Genomic DNA, 15,440 nt, shown 5'->3' on the forward strand with positions numbered 1-15,440 from the left:
ATTAAGAAGGAAAGAAAGAAAGAAAGAAAGAAAGAAAGAAAGAAAAGCCTGAGTTATTACCTGATATATAACCTAATGGTATTATAACTATCACCAATGGTTAGTTGTTCATTCTCTATATGCACCTTGGGAAATAACTCATTGTCTTATAACAAAAGCGATTAAAAATTTTTTTGAAGACAAAAAAATACTACCAAGTAAAATAGTTCATTTGGAAATCTTTTTTTAATTATTATTATCATTTAATGCTTTATGCTTTATAAGTACAAATTCATTCTGAAGCAATGCTTGTAGAACTTTAAAACCTTGACTCTTGAATAATTGACATTAAAATTGTTCAACTGTGTTATGCTTTCTCTTTATACAAGAGAAAAACATTGCTTAAGGACGGGCCACCCACAAAATTTTGTAGATTACAAGATTATCTCCCAGTTGCTTCAGTCTCTGTCAGATTCGGCTTATGAGTGCTCTTTGAATGTGTGAAGGAGGTAAAAAGGATCCGTGTATAAAGTATTCAAACAAACAAGGTCTTTCTTTAAGTTTATGCATTTCAATATACATGGGTATTGTTCTTAAAAATATGGAATCAAAGTTGAAAGATTTGATCTATCAAAACGTGCTGATAAATGATACAGTGATAAATGCAAATTTCATGGTCAATACCAAAAGACCAAAAAAAAAAAAAAAAAGTCCTCTGCCATTGTTCATGTTTTATCTATTTTTTTTTTTAACCGTAGAGGGAAAAATACTCTCGGGGGGAAAAATGAAGCTTTACTGCAAAAGAAATGAATGCAAGAAATGGCACTTTAAGTAGTGAAGAGACGTGAAGCATTGCAACTTCATAGCCTGCTAAGGAGCAACAGCTGTACCTAATTTCAACTTGACGTGCTTCAGATCTCATATTCATATAGGCATTTAATGATCCAAACATAATGGTCCTATATAGAATAATTACTTATATGAAGGAGCAAACTTCATACGCATTCCTTTTTAAATGATCCTTCAAGAGAAAAACTGCACTGGGTCTTTGAACAATGAATAGTCTCTTTCACCAATCCAAATGTTTGGGGCTAAAAAGCTTATCATTTAAGAGAAAATAATAATAGTGGTGAGGTTACTTCTTTTTGACAGACTCTTTTTGTCTCCCCCCTTCCCAGGATAGCCAGTACAATGAAAAAAGGTAGAATGCCAAGCCAATCATCAGGTCATACTGGTAGATAGTTACAAGAAAAATCAGAAACAAAAGGAAATAAGGTATTTTAGAGTTGGTGTATTTTGAAATCAGAGATTCACTGCTTTCACTTTGACCTTCCTGGGCAAGGAGACTAGCAGAAGAAGAGCTCTCGGATTCCTTGTCACCTGAAGAGCCCGGTGATTGTCCAGAGTTGAATCCTTCTTTTCCATGCCTTGCCTCTTCCATGTTCTCCGCGGCTTCACTGACAGAAATCTTTGGCCATAGAGATTTTTCCTCACTGCATTCTTCTTGTTGAAAAATCTGGCTTGTCAATCTTTCTCTGCTATTACCTGATGTCACTACTCCTGAACTTTTAGAAACTTCTTCAGGTGTAGACCCAGGATGAGGGTGCTTCTCGGTACCCGGGATTTCACTTGTTGGATTACAATTATATTCTGATTTAGTAGAAATAGATTGGAGAGTCATGGTAGTAATTATATTCTCTACAGCAATTGCCTGTTCATGAGATGGCACTGAGGTTTTAGCATGGTGATTGGAAACGTGAGAGCCATTCTGAGAAGCTCTATTAGTGTCTGAATTTAAAGCAGAATGAATAACAGCTTCTAGATCCTTTCTCTTTGATGATTCTTGGACCTGTTTATGATCTCTGTTTTCTGGAAATGTTTTTTTGTCTGTTGGTAACATTCCCAAATGTAAATCCAGTTTTGGGGCTGCCTTTTGATTGCCTGTAATGACCTGTAAGGATTCTTCTACAGATGTGATATTTCCAATGCCACGTTTCTTCCTGTCATGTGTCTTCCTGGGATTGTACATAGATACGGTTTCTTCTTTCTCCGTTTCATCTACATGTACATTACAAATACCCAAACGTGACTCCTTTTCAAAATCATTGTCATAGATTACACCTCCTGTATCTCGTTGACAAAGGGTATAATGTGAATCATCATTTCTCCCTTCATGTGGATCAAACGCTGTTGCCTTTACCTCGATGGGCCTGTCACTTCGTGCTGTCTCTTGAGGTAGCTTAGCAATTATTGCTTTTTCTCTAGCAGACATGCTTTCTAGAGTACTTTCTGATGTTGTCTTAATTATATAAGCTGTACCTGCTTCTGCTCTCTCAGTAACACCATGATCAGCTAGAGAAGACAGTTCACAGCTCACTGTTTCTTGGCAGGTAAACAATTCTTCCGTAGGAGTAGCTTTCAAACTCCTTGTATTATCTCTCTTTCCCCACACGTCTTCACAATCTGCTTGTTCCTTGATCTGTTCTGTTCTATTTGTCTTGCTCTCTCTCGCTTTTCTCTGACTTTCCAGAACATTCCAACTTTGTTTATGTTGTGCGTTCTTATTCTGATCTTCAGGATTAATCCAACCTGATTTTTCTTCTTCAACTTGGAAAAGACAATCATTCCTCAAAACTTTTCCATTTCTTCGTGAACAAACCTGATCAGGCATCCCTCCAATAGTGGTGCCGTCACTAGTCGAGAGACCATGCTCTGGAGTTGTTAACCCAGCTTCTTCCCGACTTAGACTTATCCTTGGTGAATGAAACGTATCTGCTCTGATTGTCTGGTCGGGAATTGTGGTGTCTTTACTCAGCCGAACGGCTAGGTCTCTGTTACCAGCTCCGGTCCCTTCCATACTTATTTCAGAGTGGCCCTGCTTCCTTTCTTGGTCATGTACGACTGAATGAAAATTTTTGCTTTGTTTTTCGTTAACACCTGAATGTGTTCTTTGCTCCCCCTCCTCAGTATTACCATTGCCATGATCTTTCTTAGAAGATCCCTTTCCTACTGATTCTTCTGAATAGAAATCCAAACAGAAACCTCTTCTTAAACATTCCCAATCTTTCACTTCAATTTTCTCAGCTCCTCCTTCATGTTTTTTATTGAGATTCTCTGTGACTAGTTGATCTGAGGAGGGACAAGATATTTGCACTCTGCCTCTCGCATGGGCTGGATTAGCATTATCATCCAGTACTTCTCTGCTGCCCGTGTGTAATTGCACTAATTCATCACTACTAGTATCTCCCAATGGTGGCTTGATTTCTCCTATATCTGGAGTAATTTTCTCTGAAGGTTGATGACTACACTTACTTCCTGAAGAGTATTTTTCATTGAAGTAAAAATCTCCCTTGAAGGAGCTTTCTGCTGATGAACTTGGAGACAAAGGCCTTTTAAACATGTCAGTGTACACTTCACCATGGATTTGCTTCTTCTCTAACCCCTCAGCTCTATTTGGAAAATTGACCGGATCTATCGCAAATGTATTCTTTTCATCTCTGGAAGCTGTACTTCTTATTAAGCATTGATTTATCTTAGGGGATAAAGAACAAAAACAAAACAGATAATGACCAAATGATTTTAAATATACAAAATGAACTCCATATATTTCATTAACGGGGCTAGCAATTAACCGGTAGGTTTCCTTGGCTCGTTTCATTTATGGATTTTGTATAAATTCTCAAAGCCGGATGTTTTGGGGGGATCCTTGTAGGCTATGACTTGGGAATGAGATTAATAAGAAAAGGGACCAAAATTAATCACTCTCCTTCCCAGCTTCCAAATATCACATTGTATTATTCAACTATTCTTGCTTGTCATTGCACTTTCTCCTCACTTAGGATATACACATTGATAGCTCCATGCTAATCAATTAGAGAGCAGCTTCCTGGGTGCCCCTTGCTGCATTTACACTTGCTGTAGGTGCCCCTATTACAGTTTCTCTTATTAATATGTTTTCTGCAAAGCCTCTGCAAACTATTAATAGCAAAACGTCACTCAAAGAAAAGTGAGGGAGTTAATGTCTCTGCAAATTCTGTTTTAATGACCCTCTGCCAACTGGTACTCAAATGTATTTGAGCTCTTCAGTGATGCCAACTGTCAGGATTTAACAGTGAGATGCCTGTGTTTTTTTTTTCTCCTCATAACTGACATTTGCATGATCTCAATAATTATATGCAAATCTTACGTTTTCCCCTTCTTCTCACATAAGGCTCATGTTACTTGTCAACTGCACAGCTGTCTTGTAAGCCAATGCCTGTGGGTTCCACAGATTTGGTTGTATTTCCATCTATTATAGAGCTTCATTGTTTTATGCATTAACGTCAGCATGGAGCAAATTAGCATCTAAATTACAGCTCCCTGTTCATTTATTGGATGTACAATCTCAGTAACTTCTAAACAAACTTTTATATTTGAGTCTGCTCATTGTAATGAGGTGTATTGGTGAAGTATGTGATTTTTCAGGGCCCTTTCATTATATTCTGTGGTTTGAAAAAAAATGGCGATGTTAACTTTCAGCTGGTGAGAATTCTCACAATGGGTGACAACTTTGTAGTTTCTTAAAGTTGGAGCAAAGTAAATTGCATACTTTAGTGATGCAGCTTCCATATCACTATAGAAAAGGTAGGAAATGTAGGGAAAGAGATGAGCTCTATTTCTTTTCTTTTCCAGCTCTGACACTTGAAGAGGCAAATGTCATTTTAATCTTAGATGATTATGAATCCATGTATCCTAATGATATGAGCTCCAACCAAATACAGTAAAGGATAAATTGCATTATGTGACTCATTTACTCCCATTTCTTCCTTTGTGATAAAAATGCTATCTAAACCATCCCCCCAAAATTCCAAATAGATTGAATGTTCACCAAGTGTGAAATTTATGATAACAAATTTAATACTAAATTGTACAGTGCTGGATTTGTTTCCTGTTTAAAAAATATAGCACAGGCTATTTTCTCCTCATTTGGTAATTTAATACTTTCCAACAACATAGAACTGTGGGGGTCTCATAAAGATGGAAGTAAGTTTTTAAAAATGCTGCTAAATGCAAGAATCACACTTGAAGAGCTGGACAGACTCTAACAATCATCTAGTCCAGCCCTCTCATTTTAGAGACGAGTTTATGCTAAGTGTGCACTTGTCACAAAGATTAGAAATGCACATCAGGATAGTGCTACCTCTTCTATAATTCCTACAAACTATTACTCAGAGCCGCTGGTAAAGAGATAAGAAATGAATGTCATTAATTTACCACTGCAGAGACCAGAAGCAACATACTGAAATCAAAGTGCCTTGTTGATCAAGCTAGAGATGCGAGGACAGAATAGGCTGTGCTTTCACATTTGCAAATTATATTAGTTGAAACTATCGAAAGGCAGGCGTTGCAGCATCTTTGAAGCATAAATGGATTCATCGTCTCTAATACCGTGGCAACCAGAACACTTACCATCAACTCTAATTCTATTTCATTATGTTCATCATGTTCCCTGTTTACGTCTTTTACATTTTGATTACTGGTTTCTGAGTCTTCCTTGTCTTCATGGGAACAAACAATTGTTGGGATGTAGGTATCTGCAAAGTTAATACAATTGTATCTATGTGAGATTATTATCATCATAGGCTTTAACAAAAGACACAGACTTTGTTTAAAAATTAATTTGAATAAATCAAATAAAAAATAGTACCTGTAATCTTTGAATTCTCAAAGTCATTCTCATCTGAGGTCAATAATGATTCTTCTTTACTGTCAAATTTAAAACAAAATGTTATACATGTTTTCTGGGACTACATCTTCTAAGTATTTTTTGTACAGGGGGAAAGTCAAACAAATAGCAAGCCAAATAAGTATTATATAACCTTTCATATTTTCTTGCGTTACTTTGTATGCTTTATAAATAAAATTGATTTCTTAGAATAATTCAGTAGCAAATATTAGTAGTAGAAAAATTTAAAAACAACTTCCATAATGTTGTATTTCTAAATGAGATTATGTTGCCTATATTAAAACTTACATAACCAAAGTAAAAATAAGTGTAAATGTTGATTATTCCATCATTCATGAATTTAATATTTGCAAGTGAGAACATTTTTCTCTTGGTTTAAATGCTAAAGTTTTATGAACTGTCAGTCCATTTGTGGTCATGGAAATTGTTTTTTAATGTTCTAATGATTAATTTTTTGTGTTCTACTTTACTCAAAATTCCTTCATTTGGATGGATACAACATTAACTCTCCTTTCAGGAAAGGAGAGAACAACAAACTTACTAAAAAACTGAAAGGCAGCTAAATTTATACTCAGTTCAAAGACTTTATGTGTGTATTGCCAAAGGCTAATTTTACAACCAAGACTTCAGATTGCTCATATGAAAGCATATATTTTCTTTATTTAAAATTATTTGGGTTATACTTCCTTTATGATAATATTCTGCATTGTGATTAAGAAAGGTAAAAATATTTTTATTTCAAATGTACTCCATTTGTAGTTTTATTTGTGGAATCATTAGGATTTAGATTTGTCCATGACACTCAGCAAGAAAAATGTTACTGAAAAAGCCTATTTTGTGTATAGCTATGTCACAAGCCAATCTATCAGAAACGATTGGCCCAGTGTCCACATTTTCTTATATTGTCTCAGCTGAATTTTCTTCTAGTGACTTTTCTCAATGACTTTTCTTGAATAAAATGCACGTAGAGAGTTGGCAATGTCTGATAAAGTTGTATAATACAGTCTGCTCTTCACTACGTGGATAGTGTTGATCCAATTTCCAGGAAAGCCAATCTTTTTCAACAAATCATTTCAGCAAATTCTTCCATCTGGACCATGCAAGAAAGAAATTCAGTTTTGTATATATTTATGATGCTTAATTGTAACTTCACCAAAAATATTTGGTATTTTCCAGTGGGCCCATTAAATAAAATAATGTTTCTATATAAATATAGTATCATTGGAAAAAATATAGCATTTACATAGTGGATACTGACTTAATCTATAAATCTGTATCGTTTAATGAGGCCAGTAAATATGCAAAGATTTATTTTTATGGAATTTAACTGCAAATTGATGCATTTTCCTTTCTCCACACACCTAATATATAGGAGCTTTAAAAAACCCAAACCATTAAATATCATTTGATTGTTCTTGCTTCCTCTTTATTCCCATAACAGTGTTGAAAAATCTCATTTGTAGAGGGAAAATCATAGACATTTAAAGCCTTCTGTTTTTACTAACTAAAATGCTCTCAATCATTTTTCTAAATTAATTCTCTAAGATACTTCAATTTTTAAAAAATAAGTGCATCAAAAGGAAATAAACCTGCTTCTAACTCATTTTCGGGATAATTAGTTACTAAACTGTGTATTATTACACTGGTGTCTTACAAAACATGTAAATACAGAAATATGGGGGGGGGTGGATTCTTAGATTCAGGAATAAATACAAGAAAGAGAAGCTGAACTACATGAAATTTAAATATTATATCAAATATCTATGCAGTAAACTAATAGAAGATGTGTAAGACTCCTACAAGGAAAAGAATAAAATTGTATCAGGAAATACTAAAAACCTAGAAAAATTGAGAAACATACCATGTTCATAGATAAGAAGAAGATATATGAAAGTATTCTTTCCCAAATTGATCCACAGATTCAATCCAATTCTAAACAAAATTCCACAACAGTCTTTTATAAAATTTGAAAATATGGTTTTAAAGAGAACAAAAGACTGAAGAAAGAAGAAATATTTCTGAGAAGTAGCTGTGAGGAAAGCTTGTTCTACCTCATTTCAAGAGATCTTATGAAGTTTTAGTTACTAAAACAGTTATGTTGTGGGTGCTTGGGTGGCTGGTTCAGTTGGTTAAGTGTCTGACTCTTGATTTTGGCTCAGGTCATGATCTCACGGTTCATGAGCTCTAGCCCCATATCTGTGCTAATAGCACAGAGCCTGCTTGGGATTCTCTTTCTCTCTACCCCTTCTCCCACCCCTCTCTCTTTCTCTCTCTCAAAATAAACAAACTTCAAAAAGACAGTTATGTTGGCACAGAGACAGACAAAGATTGAGAGCTTAGTAAAGATTCTCACATATCTATAACTTGGGTATATGACAATCATTGTATGTCACATAGCAGGTAATAAGAGATTTCCCAATACATGGAGACAGGGAAAATGACTATTGTTATGAGAAAAAAAATGAAATTGGCACAACCTATATTCAGAAATCTACTCTGGATGGATGAAGATCTGAAATGTCAACAACCTTGAAATTCTTAAAAATTTTTTTTAATGTTTATTTTTGAAGGAGAGAGAGAGAGAGTGTGAGTGGAGGAGGGGCAGAGAGAGAGAGACCCACACACAGAATCTGAAGCAGGCTCCAGGCTCTGAGCCGTCAGCACAGAGTGGAATGCGGGGCTTGAACTCACAAACCGTGAGATGGTGACCTGAGCTGAAGTCAGACACTCAACTGACTGAAACACCCAGGTGCCCCAGCAACCTTGAAATTCTTAATAGAAAATGCATGTGAATATCTTATGGACTTCAGAGTAGGAAACATTTTCTTAAATAACAAGAAAAAAAGTGGCTATAAAAAGGATTGTCAGCCTAACTATATTGAAATTTAAAACTGGTTCATTAAAATACATATTTATAAGAGAAATGTATAAATTACAAACTAGGAAAGAATGCAAAATCAACACAAATAAGTATCAAGACTACATAAAGAACTCCTACAAATCAATAAGAAAGTACAAACATTTCAATAGAATCAGGGGAGAGGGACAGACATTTCATAGAAGAGAAACTTCATATAAGCCTATAATATGCACATAAAGGGGTAGTCAGTATGGTTAGAGAACAGAGAAATGTAAATCAAGACCACAAGGAGATACTCTTTTATATCTATTTAATTGATAAAAATTGCTATCAACTACAGAATCTTGAAACAACCCAAATGCCCATCAACAGAAAAGTAGACACAAAACTATGGCATATCACAAAAAAGAATATTACATAGCACTCAGAATTAATAAACCAAAGAGACATACAACAATATGGATAAATCTTAGTAACATAACATTAAATGAATAGTCCAAAAACATTACATCAGAGGATGTTCTTTTTTATATGCTAAAAACTACTGAAATAATTTGAATACATATATGAAGGAAAACAGAATATACTAAAAAGCTAAATAATCAAGAAGGCTTGATTTTCAAGATTATGGTTATATTAGGTGGGACAATTTGGGGTAAGGAATGAGAAAATGAGATGGTTAGGAGTTGGTTATTGTTTTGAGTGGTAGTTTTGCAGGTGCTTATTACATTATTTAAAATATCTACTTAAACTCTAGTTTCAGATAATTTGTTAAGACAAATGAGTTGCTCTTTTGATTAGATTAGAGGATGTCTATAGATCAAATCCCACTCTGAAACTCAAAGTATCAGTCATATGACCATTACATCTAAAGAGTATAATTAAAACAACTTTAGAAGAATTGAGGAGAAAGATAAGTTGATGATGATAGGGCTAGAACTATACACAATTTTCATAGAAATGAAAAGCATTATTGGATGTTTCTAGTCTCCCTTTTATGTTCTCTGAGCCCTTTGTAAGCAGGCAAGTTTCTTATTTATTTGTATGGCCAGTGGCTAACACACCGCCTGGCCCATAATATTGGCATAATAAATGTTGTTCAATAAACGCATAACATCCTTTCTACTCTTCCCTGGTCTTTACCTTTTTGTCTTGACAGTGCAGAGCGTGCTTGGGATTCTCTCTCTGCCCCACTCCCTCCCTCTCTCTCTCTCTCTCTCTCTCTCTCTCTCAAAATAAATAAAAATAAAACACTTTTTTTAAAAAGGGCCATTGATTCTTCTAGAAGATATTTTGATCACCCACTCTCATAACTTCCAATAAACACTGGAAAATTCAAGATAAATAAACTATAGCATTTTATTTCTAGGAAGCTATAATGTAATGACTAAAATAGGTGCATCAATAGGCAATTATAATCATAATAAGTGATAAATATTATAATAAATTATAGAATATTATACATATTCTCTAAGACAAAAAAAGAGAGGACAGAAACAAGGAGGTTATTCTGTGGGAGAATCATGGGATTTTTTACAAAGGAAATAACATTTTGAGTTACTGAGTTATTGAGAAAAGTAGGAGCCTGGCAATGAGAGAAGAATGGCAAGGTCATTCCAGACAGAGGCAATAACAAGTGGTAAAAGATTTAAGGGTATTTAAGGGATTTAAGAAGGCACAAAAGAACGAGACACATTCAGAAATAAAATGTTCGGATGGTTTGGATTGCATTTTGGGGGGGGAGGGGAAGAATGCCAAGGAACAGAACTGGAGCTAGTTTGAGTACTATTTTTTTGTTTTTATTTAAATATCAGTTAACACACAGTGTAATATTAGTTTCAGGTGTACAATTTAGTGATTCAACGCGTCCATACAACACCTGGTGCTCATCACAACAGGTGCACTCTTTAATCCCCATCACCTATTCAACCCACTCCTCATGCCCCTATCTCCTCTCTAGTAACCATCAGTTTGTTTTTGAGCATGTTTTAAAGGGCTTAGCATGTGGGGAAGTGGATCTGAGTTCTTTAAGCATGTTTTTAGCCACTGCGGGCGTGGTGGGACCTTTCTAAGGAGAACCTGGATAGAATGAGCCATGGTGGGGCAAAAAGACTAGCCATGAGATGACTACAGTATTTCAGGCACAAAATGATGAGGGTTAAAGGCGATGGCCAAGAGGAAAGAGGAGAGAAATGAAATGCTACATCCTTTTGATGTGGCAACAATATGATTGTTGATCAATTCCTGTAGATAGATTTAAAAAATGACTAAAGCTAATGCACTCATGAGATTTAGAAATCTACTATTTTTCCTCCTAAGACCTAAGTAAGGGAGAGTTAAGTCTGGTAGTTAACTGGGGCTCCTGCACTACCAGTCAGTACAGTGTTGAATTAGTCTCCAGGGTGGTTTCTGATCTCTTATGGGCTGGGTGATCTGCTTCTCAGGTACCCATGAGAAGCACCTTCCTTCCTAATCTCACATGCTTAGACAGGGGACCCTCAAGTTATGCTTATTAGTTTTCTGGGTATTATTCTAGTCCTTCACTGGGGAAAAAGAAAATGCCTCTTCATCCATTCTGTTCACCTGGGCCCATAATATTCTAAGTAGTTACCAGTCAGCCTCTAGGTTGGAGCCAACTTGTTTTGCTAGATTTGGGCATTCTATCTTGATGAATTTCTAAGGAACTAGAGATCAAGCTCATAACGGAACTTTAAGCATGCCAGTTGTTCAGGAGCCCTGCTGCCTTGTCCTTCTCTTTTCCCATAAAAACTATAGCTCTTGATACAACAACAGTTCCCCAAATCTCCTTTCACATCAGAAGCACCAGGTCCTATCTCTGTAAGTTTTAAATTAATAGACCTGCACATGGAGGTGGGGTGGGGGGAATGGACAATGATATTACTGGTAATCTCCTAAAGTGATTTCATGCGAGGCAGATTTGCAAACCCTGATATAGACGTGGTGTGTGTCAGTGCACGGAGTCCATTGGGTCTAGTTGCGCAGGTGGCCCCTTCCCTAGTGATAGGCAGTGGAGAGAGTCATTCTTCTGCTTCCGTTGACCCTCCTGGCCCCAAACCCAGTTCCCTTACTCTGTGTTAGTTTGATAAGACTTTGTAACACGCTTTACTACTATTTAGAAAACACTTATGGGTAAAGAGAAATAAAGGCTAATGCAGAGGTTTCTAGTTTCAGAATTCCAAAGGATGGAACTACCCTCACCTGAGATGGAGAAATCAGGAGGCGAAGCAAGGGTGAAGGAAAGCAGATGAGTTTCATTGAAGGAAATGTGTTAGGCTTAGAAAGCCTTTGGGCTTTTGACAAAATGGGAAATGAAAATCAGTTCTTATTGAGTGAAAAATGCCCAGATTATGTTGTTTTTCTTTTACCTCTCATAATACCATTGCACAAAGGCTACAACATCTTTACATTTAAAAATTTTCCCCCACTTCAGAGAAATGGGATATAGTACTGCAATTTTATGTGATGGCCTCAAGTAGATAATAAATATGTTTTGGATGTGTAAAGAAATTAATGATTTCCAGTTAATAATGATCCCTATGAAATGTAATAGTAACAAAATATATAGCAATCCGTATTCATTCATTCAAGCATGATTTAACAAATGTTTGAGTGCCCACAAATTTCCAAATATTGTACTAGATCATCACAATGAATAAGACCGAGTTCCTGCCCTCAAAGAGCTCCCAAACCCATGGGAAGACAGATACTTTTTACACAAATCACAGTGTAATAAGTGTGTGTTCAGTGGGGTGGAAGATGGGGTAGAAATAGTTTCCAGGAGGATCTGGCCTCTAAGTTGAAAATAAGAAGTAACGCTAGTTAGGGAGGAGGGGAGAGGCAATTCTAAGTTTAAAGTGTCATGTACAAGTATATTATCAGTAAAAAAGAGCTATTTTAAATATGTCAAGCAATTTAAGATACAATTTAGGAAGAATGAAAGATCAAAACCCTGGGTATCAAATAGTAGTCAGCCAGTTTAACAGGCACAAACTTAAAATCCTAACAATGCTTCTTAAAATGTGGTTCACTGAGCTCCTTCAAAAAATGACCTGGTACTCATTACAAAATGCTGCTTTGAAGGCCCAAAACCGGTTCTGAATCAGCATGTCTGGAGTGGGGAGTAGGAACTGCATTTTTTAGTAGAACTTCATTTTTTAGTAGATGTTCTAGTGTTTGAAAACATCTAGTCTCACTGCTCATATAAGGGCTGCAGGAAGACACTCTAAGAATCCAGGAAAGTGATGCAGGAAGTAGCTCCTTATGTCTCTGACTTTTCAGCAAGTCACATCCAATTCTGCAAGGATTGCTGCAGCTCTATGTACAAAATAACTGTTTACGTGTCACATATACCCAGAAAATAAGTACATTGGAAAACAGACCAGTCTAGGTATCTTATAGAATAAAATGATGAAACATCGATAAGGTAGAAATTGAAAGGTATTTGAAACCTATCTAATAAATTAACAAGAAAACAATAATTTGTGTTTATGAGTCAGCAGTTAATAACTCACAACTTGAGTCAGTTCTACAGACGCTCAACTTCTTAGCCTCATGTAACTTCAGAAATGTTATCCTACTTTTTTTTTGCCAAACTCCTTCAATTCATAGGACCTCAGTTCTGTAAGAGGCCTCATACTTGGATAGTCCCATCCCATCATATCATAGGCAGAGAAACTAAAGCCTAGGGAAACAATATGGCAGAAGTCACGCACACTAGTAAGTAAACTAGAACTATGTTCAGATTTCTTGGTCACCATGCCAATGTTCTCTCATAGAGGGTCAAACTAGAGTGAAAGAGAAAGGCTTGGATGCACATCTCATTCACCACTTACTAGCCATGTGACTTCAGACATGATACTTAACCTCTCTATGCCTCAACTTTCTCCAAAATATTGCCTCCTCTTTATATAGGGCTATTATTTAACATAGTCTCAATATGTGTAAGTGTTTGATAAGTTTATTATTATTATCACTACTGTGTGGTAAATATGTTTTATAACACCATAGCACCAAAGTCCCATCTTTTTCCTTTTACTTGGACTTACCTGTATTTTTTAATGTTTACCCTATATTCTCTCATATCTTTAATTCACAAGCTACTTTCAAGAGTAAAATATGCAACCCATGATAGCATACTTGCTTAGTTGTTTTTAATGTGCCCTTCTTAGAGGACCATCCTCCAAAGAAAAATCACCAGATCTTCAGTGAAAGTAACCTTTTATTTAAAAGTGTCCTCTCCAAATACAGTGTGCATGGGAATGTTAATTCACACTTTGTTCTATCACCAAGTTGTTTTATTCAGTGTCAAGATCTGGGCACTGAGTTAATGCTACTGCAGTTTCTGGGTATATGGACCTTCTGCTTTAACACTGTCAAAATGTAGTAGGTTTTGTGTAAGTAATCATACGGTTTTCCTAAGGTCCTGTAATGCCATTGTGCTAAAAGTTCATATGTCTCTTAAAATAGGAGTGAAACGTCTCGGAGACCCATTCCACACAATCTACGTCTGATGTGATGGAATTACCTAACCAATCAGGGTAAATGTCAGGATTAGGTTGTAGGCAGCAAAAGTGTAACTCTTTTCCAAGAGGAATAAAAAAGTTGGCATAAAAAAGGATCACTTCCAAAGTGAGTCATGACTTGTCTCTGTGTCTCCTTAACACTGCTTGAAAATGCTTGGCATTGCTGAAAGAGAATCAAACTTCCACTCTGAGATAAACAGCTAAAGACTAAACATTGAACTGAGAAGTTCAGCCTGTCCTTTTGTTCAAAGCGGGGACCTCATTTTATTTCCTCTATCATCCTCCTTTAAAGAAAGAAAGGAAAATAAATGAAATGGAGAGCTTTTAAATTAAAAAAAAAACATATGTACCTCAATTGAGATTTTTTTAAAAGGACACTTAAGAAGAGTACATTAGCCTTGACATTGGCACAGACAAATGGCTACTTCTAGAAATACCAAAAAGACTTTCAGACATTTTTATTTTACCCATTTCTGAACTAGAGGAAGAAAGGAAGCAAAAGCTTGTACTTAATGAGAGGTAAAGTTTGTAATACATTAACTACTAGCGCTTAATATCTATTCCTTTGGTGTTACAATACCTGGAGTCTTCTCTTAATCATGAATAAAACTGAAAACAGAAGCAAAATATATGATCAAAAGAGAGAGAATTAAAGAGATAAATTTCTAATTGTGCACAGACGTATCTAAGGAAAAACATTTAAAGGCATGATGCAGAAGGGATTTAGATTGAAAGACGAGTTACGTTCAGTTCCTTGATGATAAAGAAAGGACAGTAAAAGGAAGACAGCTCTGCATTATTAACAGGGATTGAAAGAAGCAGGAAATCATCTTAAAGAAAAACTTCAAAATTTTTCAATGGCTTTATATTCCCTTCGATGCTGAATCTGGAGATGAATAACTAATACGGTAAGGAACATGGTTTTTGTGGACATCACATTCCTTATCTTTAAAGCGAAAGCTCTGGATTAGATTAGGGATATCAAATACAATACCCTCATGCTGGCCTCCCTCTCTAGCATCCATGGCAAGCATTGATAACGCATCAAGGGATTTCCTTGCTGAGACTCCACTGAGCTCCACGAACCTTCTCCGCACAGCCTGGCATCCACCACTTGTCAACCCCTTTATTGTTCAAATTGGAAGGAATTTGCTCTTCTCACTTTTGCTATTAAATAGCATTTTGCTATTAAATAGCTATTAAAAACTCCGGTTTTAGAGTTCTATATTTATGTAAATAATAGGAGTATCTATGAATATAATTTTGACATGTTTAATTTGGAAATTTCTTAAACTAATTAAAAACATCAAAATGCTAGAAGAATCAGTAGAAA

The 15,440-nt window shown here is 35.8% G+C and overlaps 1 protein-coding gene across 1 annotated transcript in view; it reads right to left on the reverse strand.

Moving 5' to 3' along the window:
* Window positions 1–1,026: 1,026 nt before the first annotated feature.
* The window catches only part of PPP1R3A (protein phosphatase 1 regulatory subunit 3A), a 37,420-nt gene continuing 23,006 nt past the window's right edge, over window positions 1,027–15,440 (reverse strand). The window contains exons 2-4 of the mRNA XM_047837338.1: window positions 5,666–5,724; window positions 5,428–5,552; window positions 1,027–3,511 (exon numbers count right to left, since the gene is read on the reverse strand). Coding sequence (XP_047693294.1) covers window positions 1,115–3,511; window positions 5,428–5,552; window positions 5,666–5,724 — 2,581 coding nt within the window. The 3' untranslated portion in view covers window positions 1,027–1,114. The remainder of the gene's footprint in view (window positions 3,512–5,427; window positions 5,553–5,665; window positions 5,725–15,440) is intronic.

The sequence above is a fragment of the Prionailurus viverrinus genome, chromosome A2 (genome assembly GCF_022837055.1).
Source record: "Prionailurus viverrinus isolate Anna chromosome A2, UM_Priviv_1.0, whole genome shotgun sequence".
NCBI classification, from domain to species: domain Eukaryota; kingdom Metazoa; phylum Chordata; class Mammalia; order Carnivora; family Felidae; genus Prionailurus; species Prionailurus viverrinus.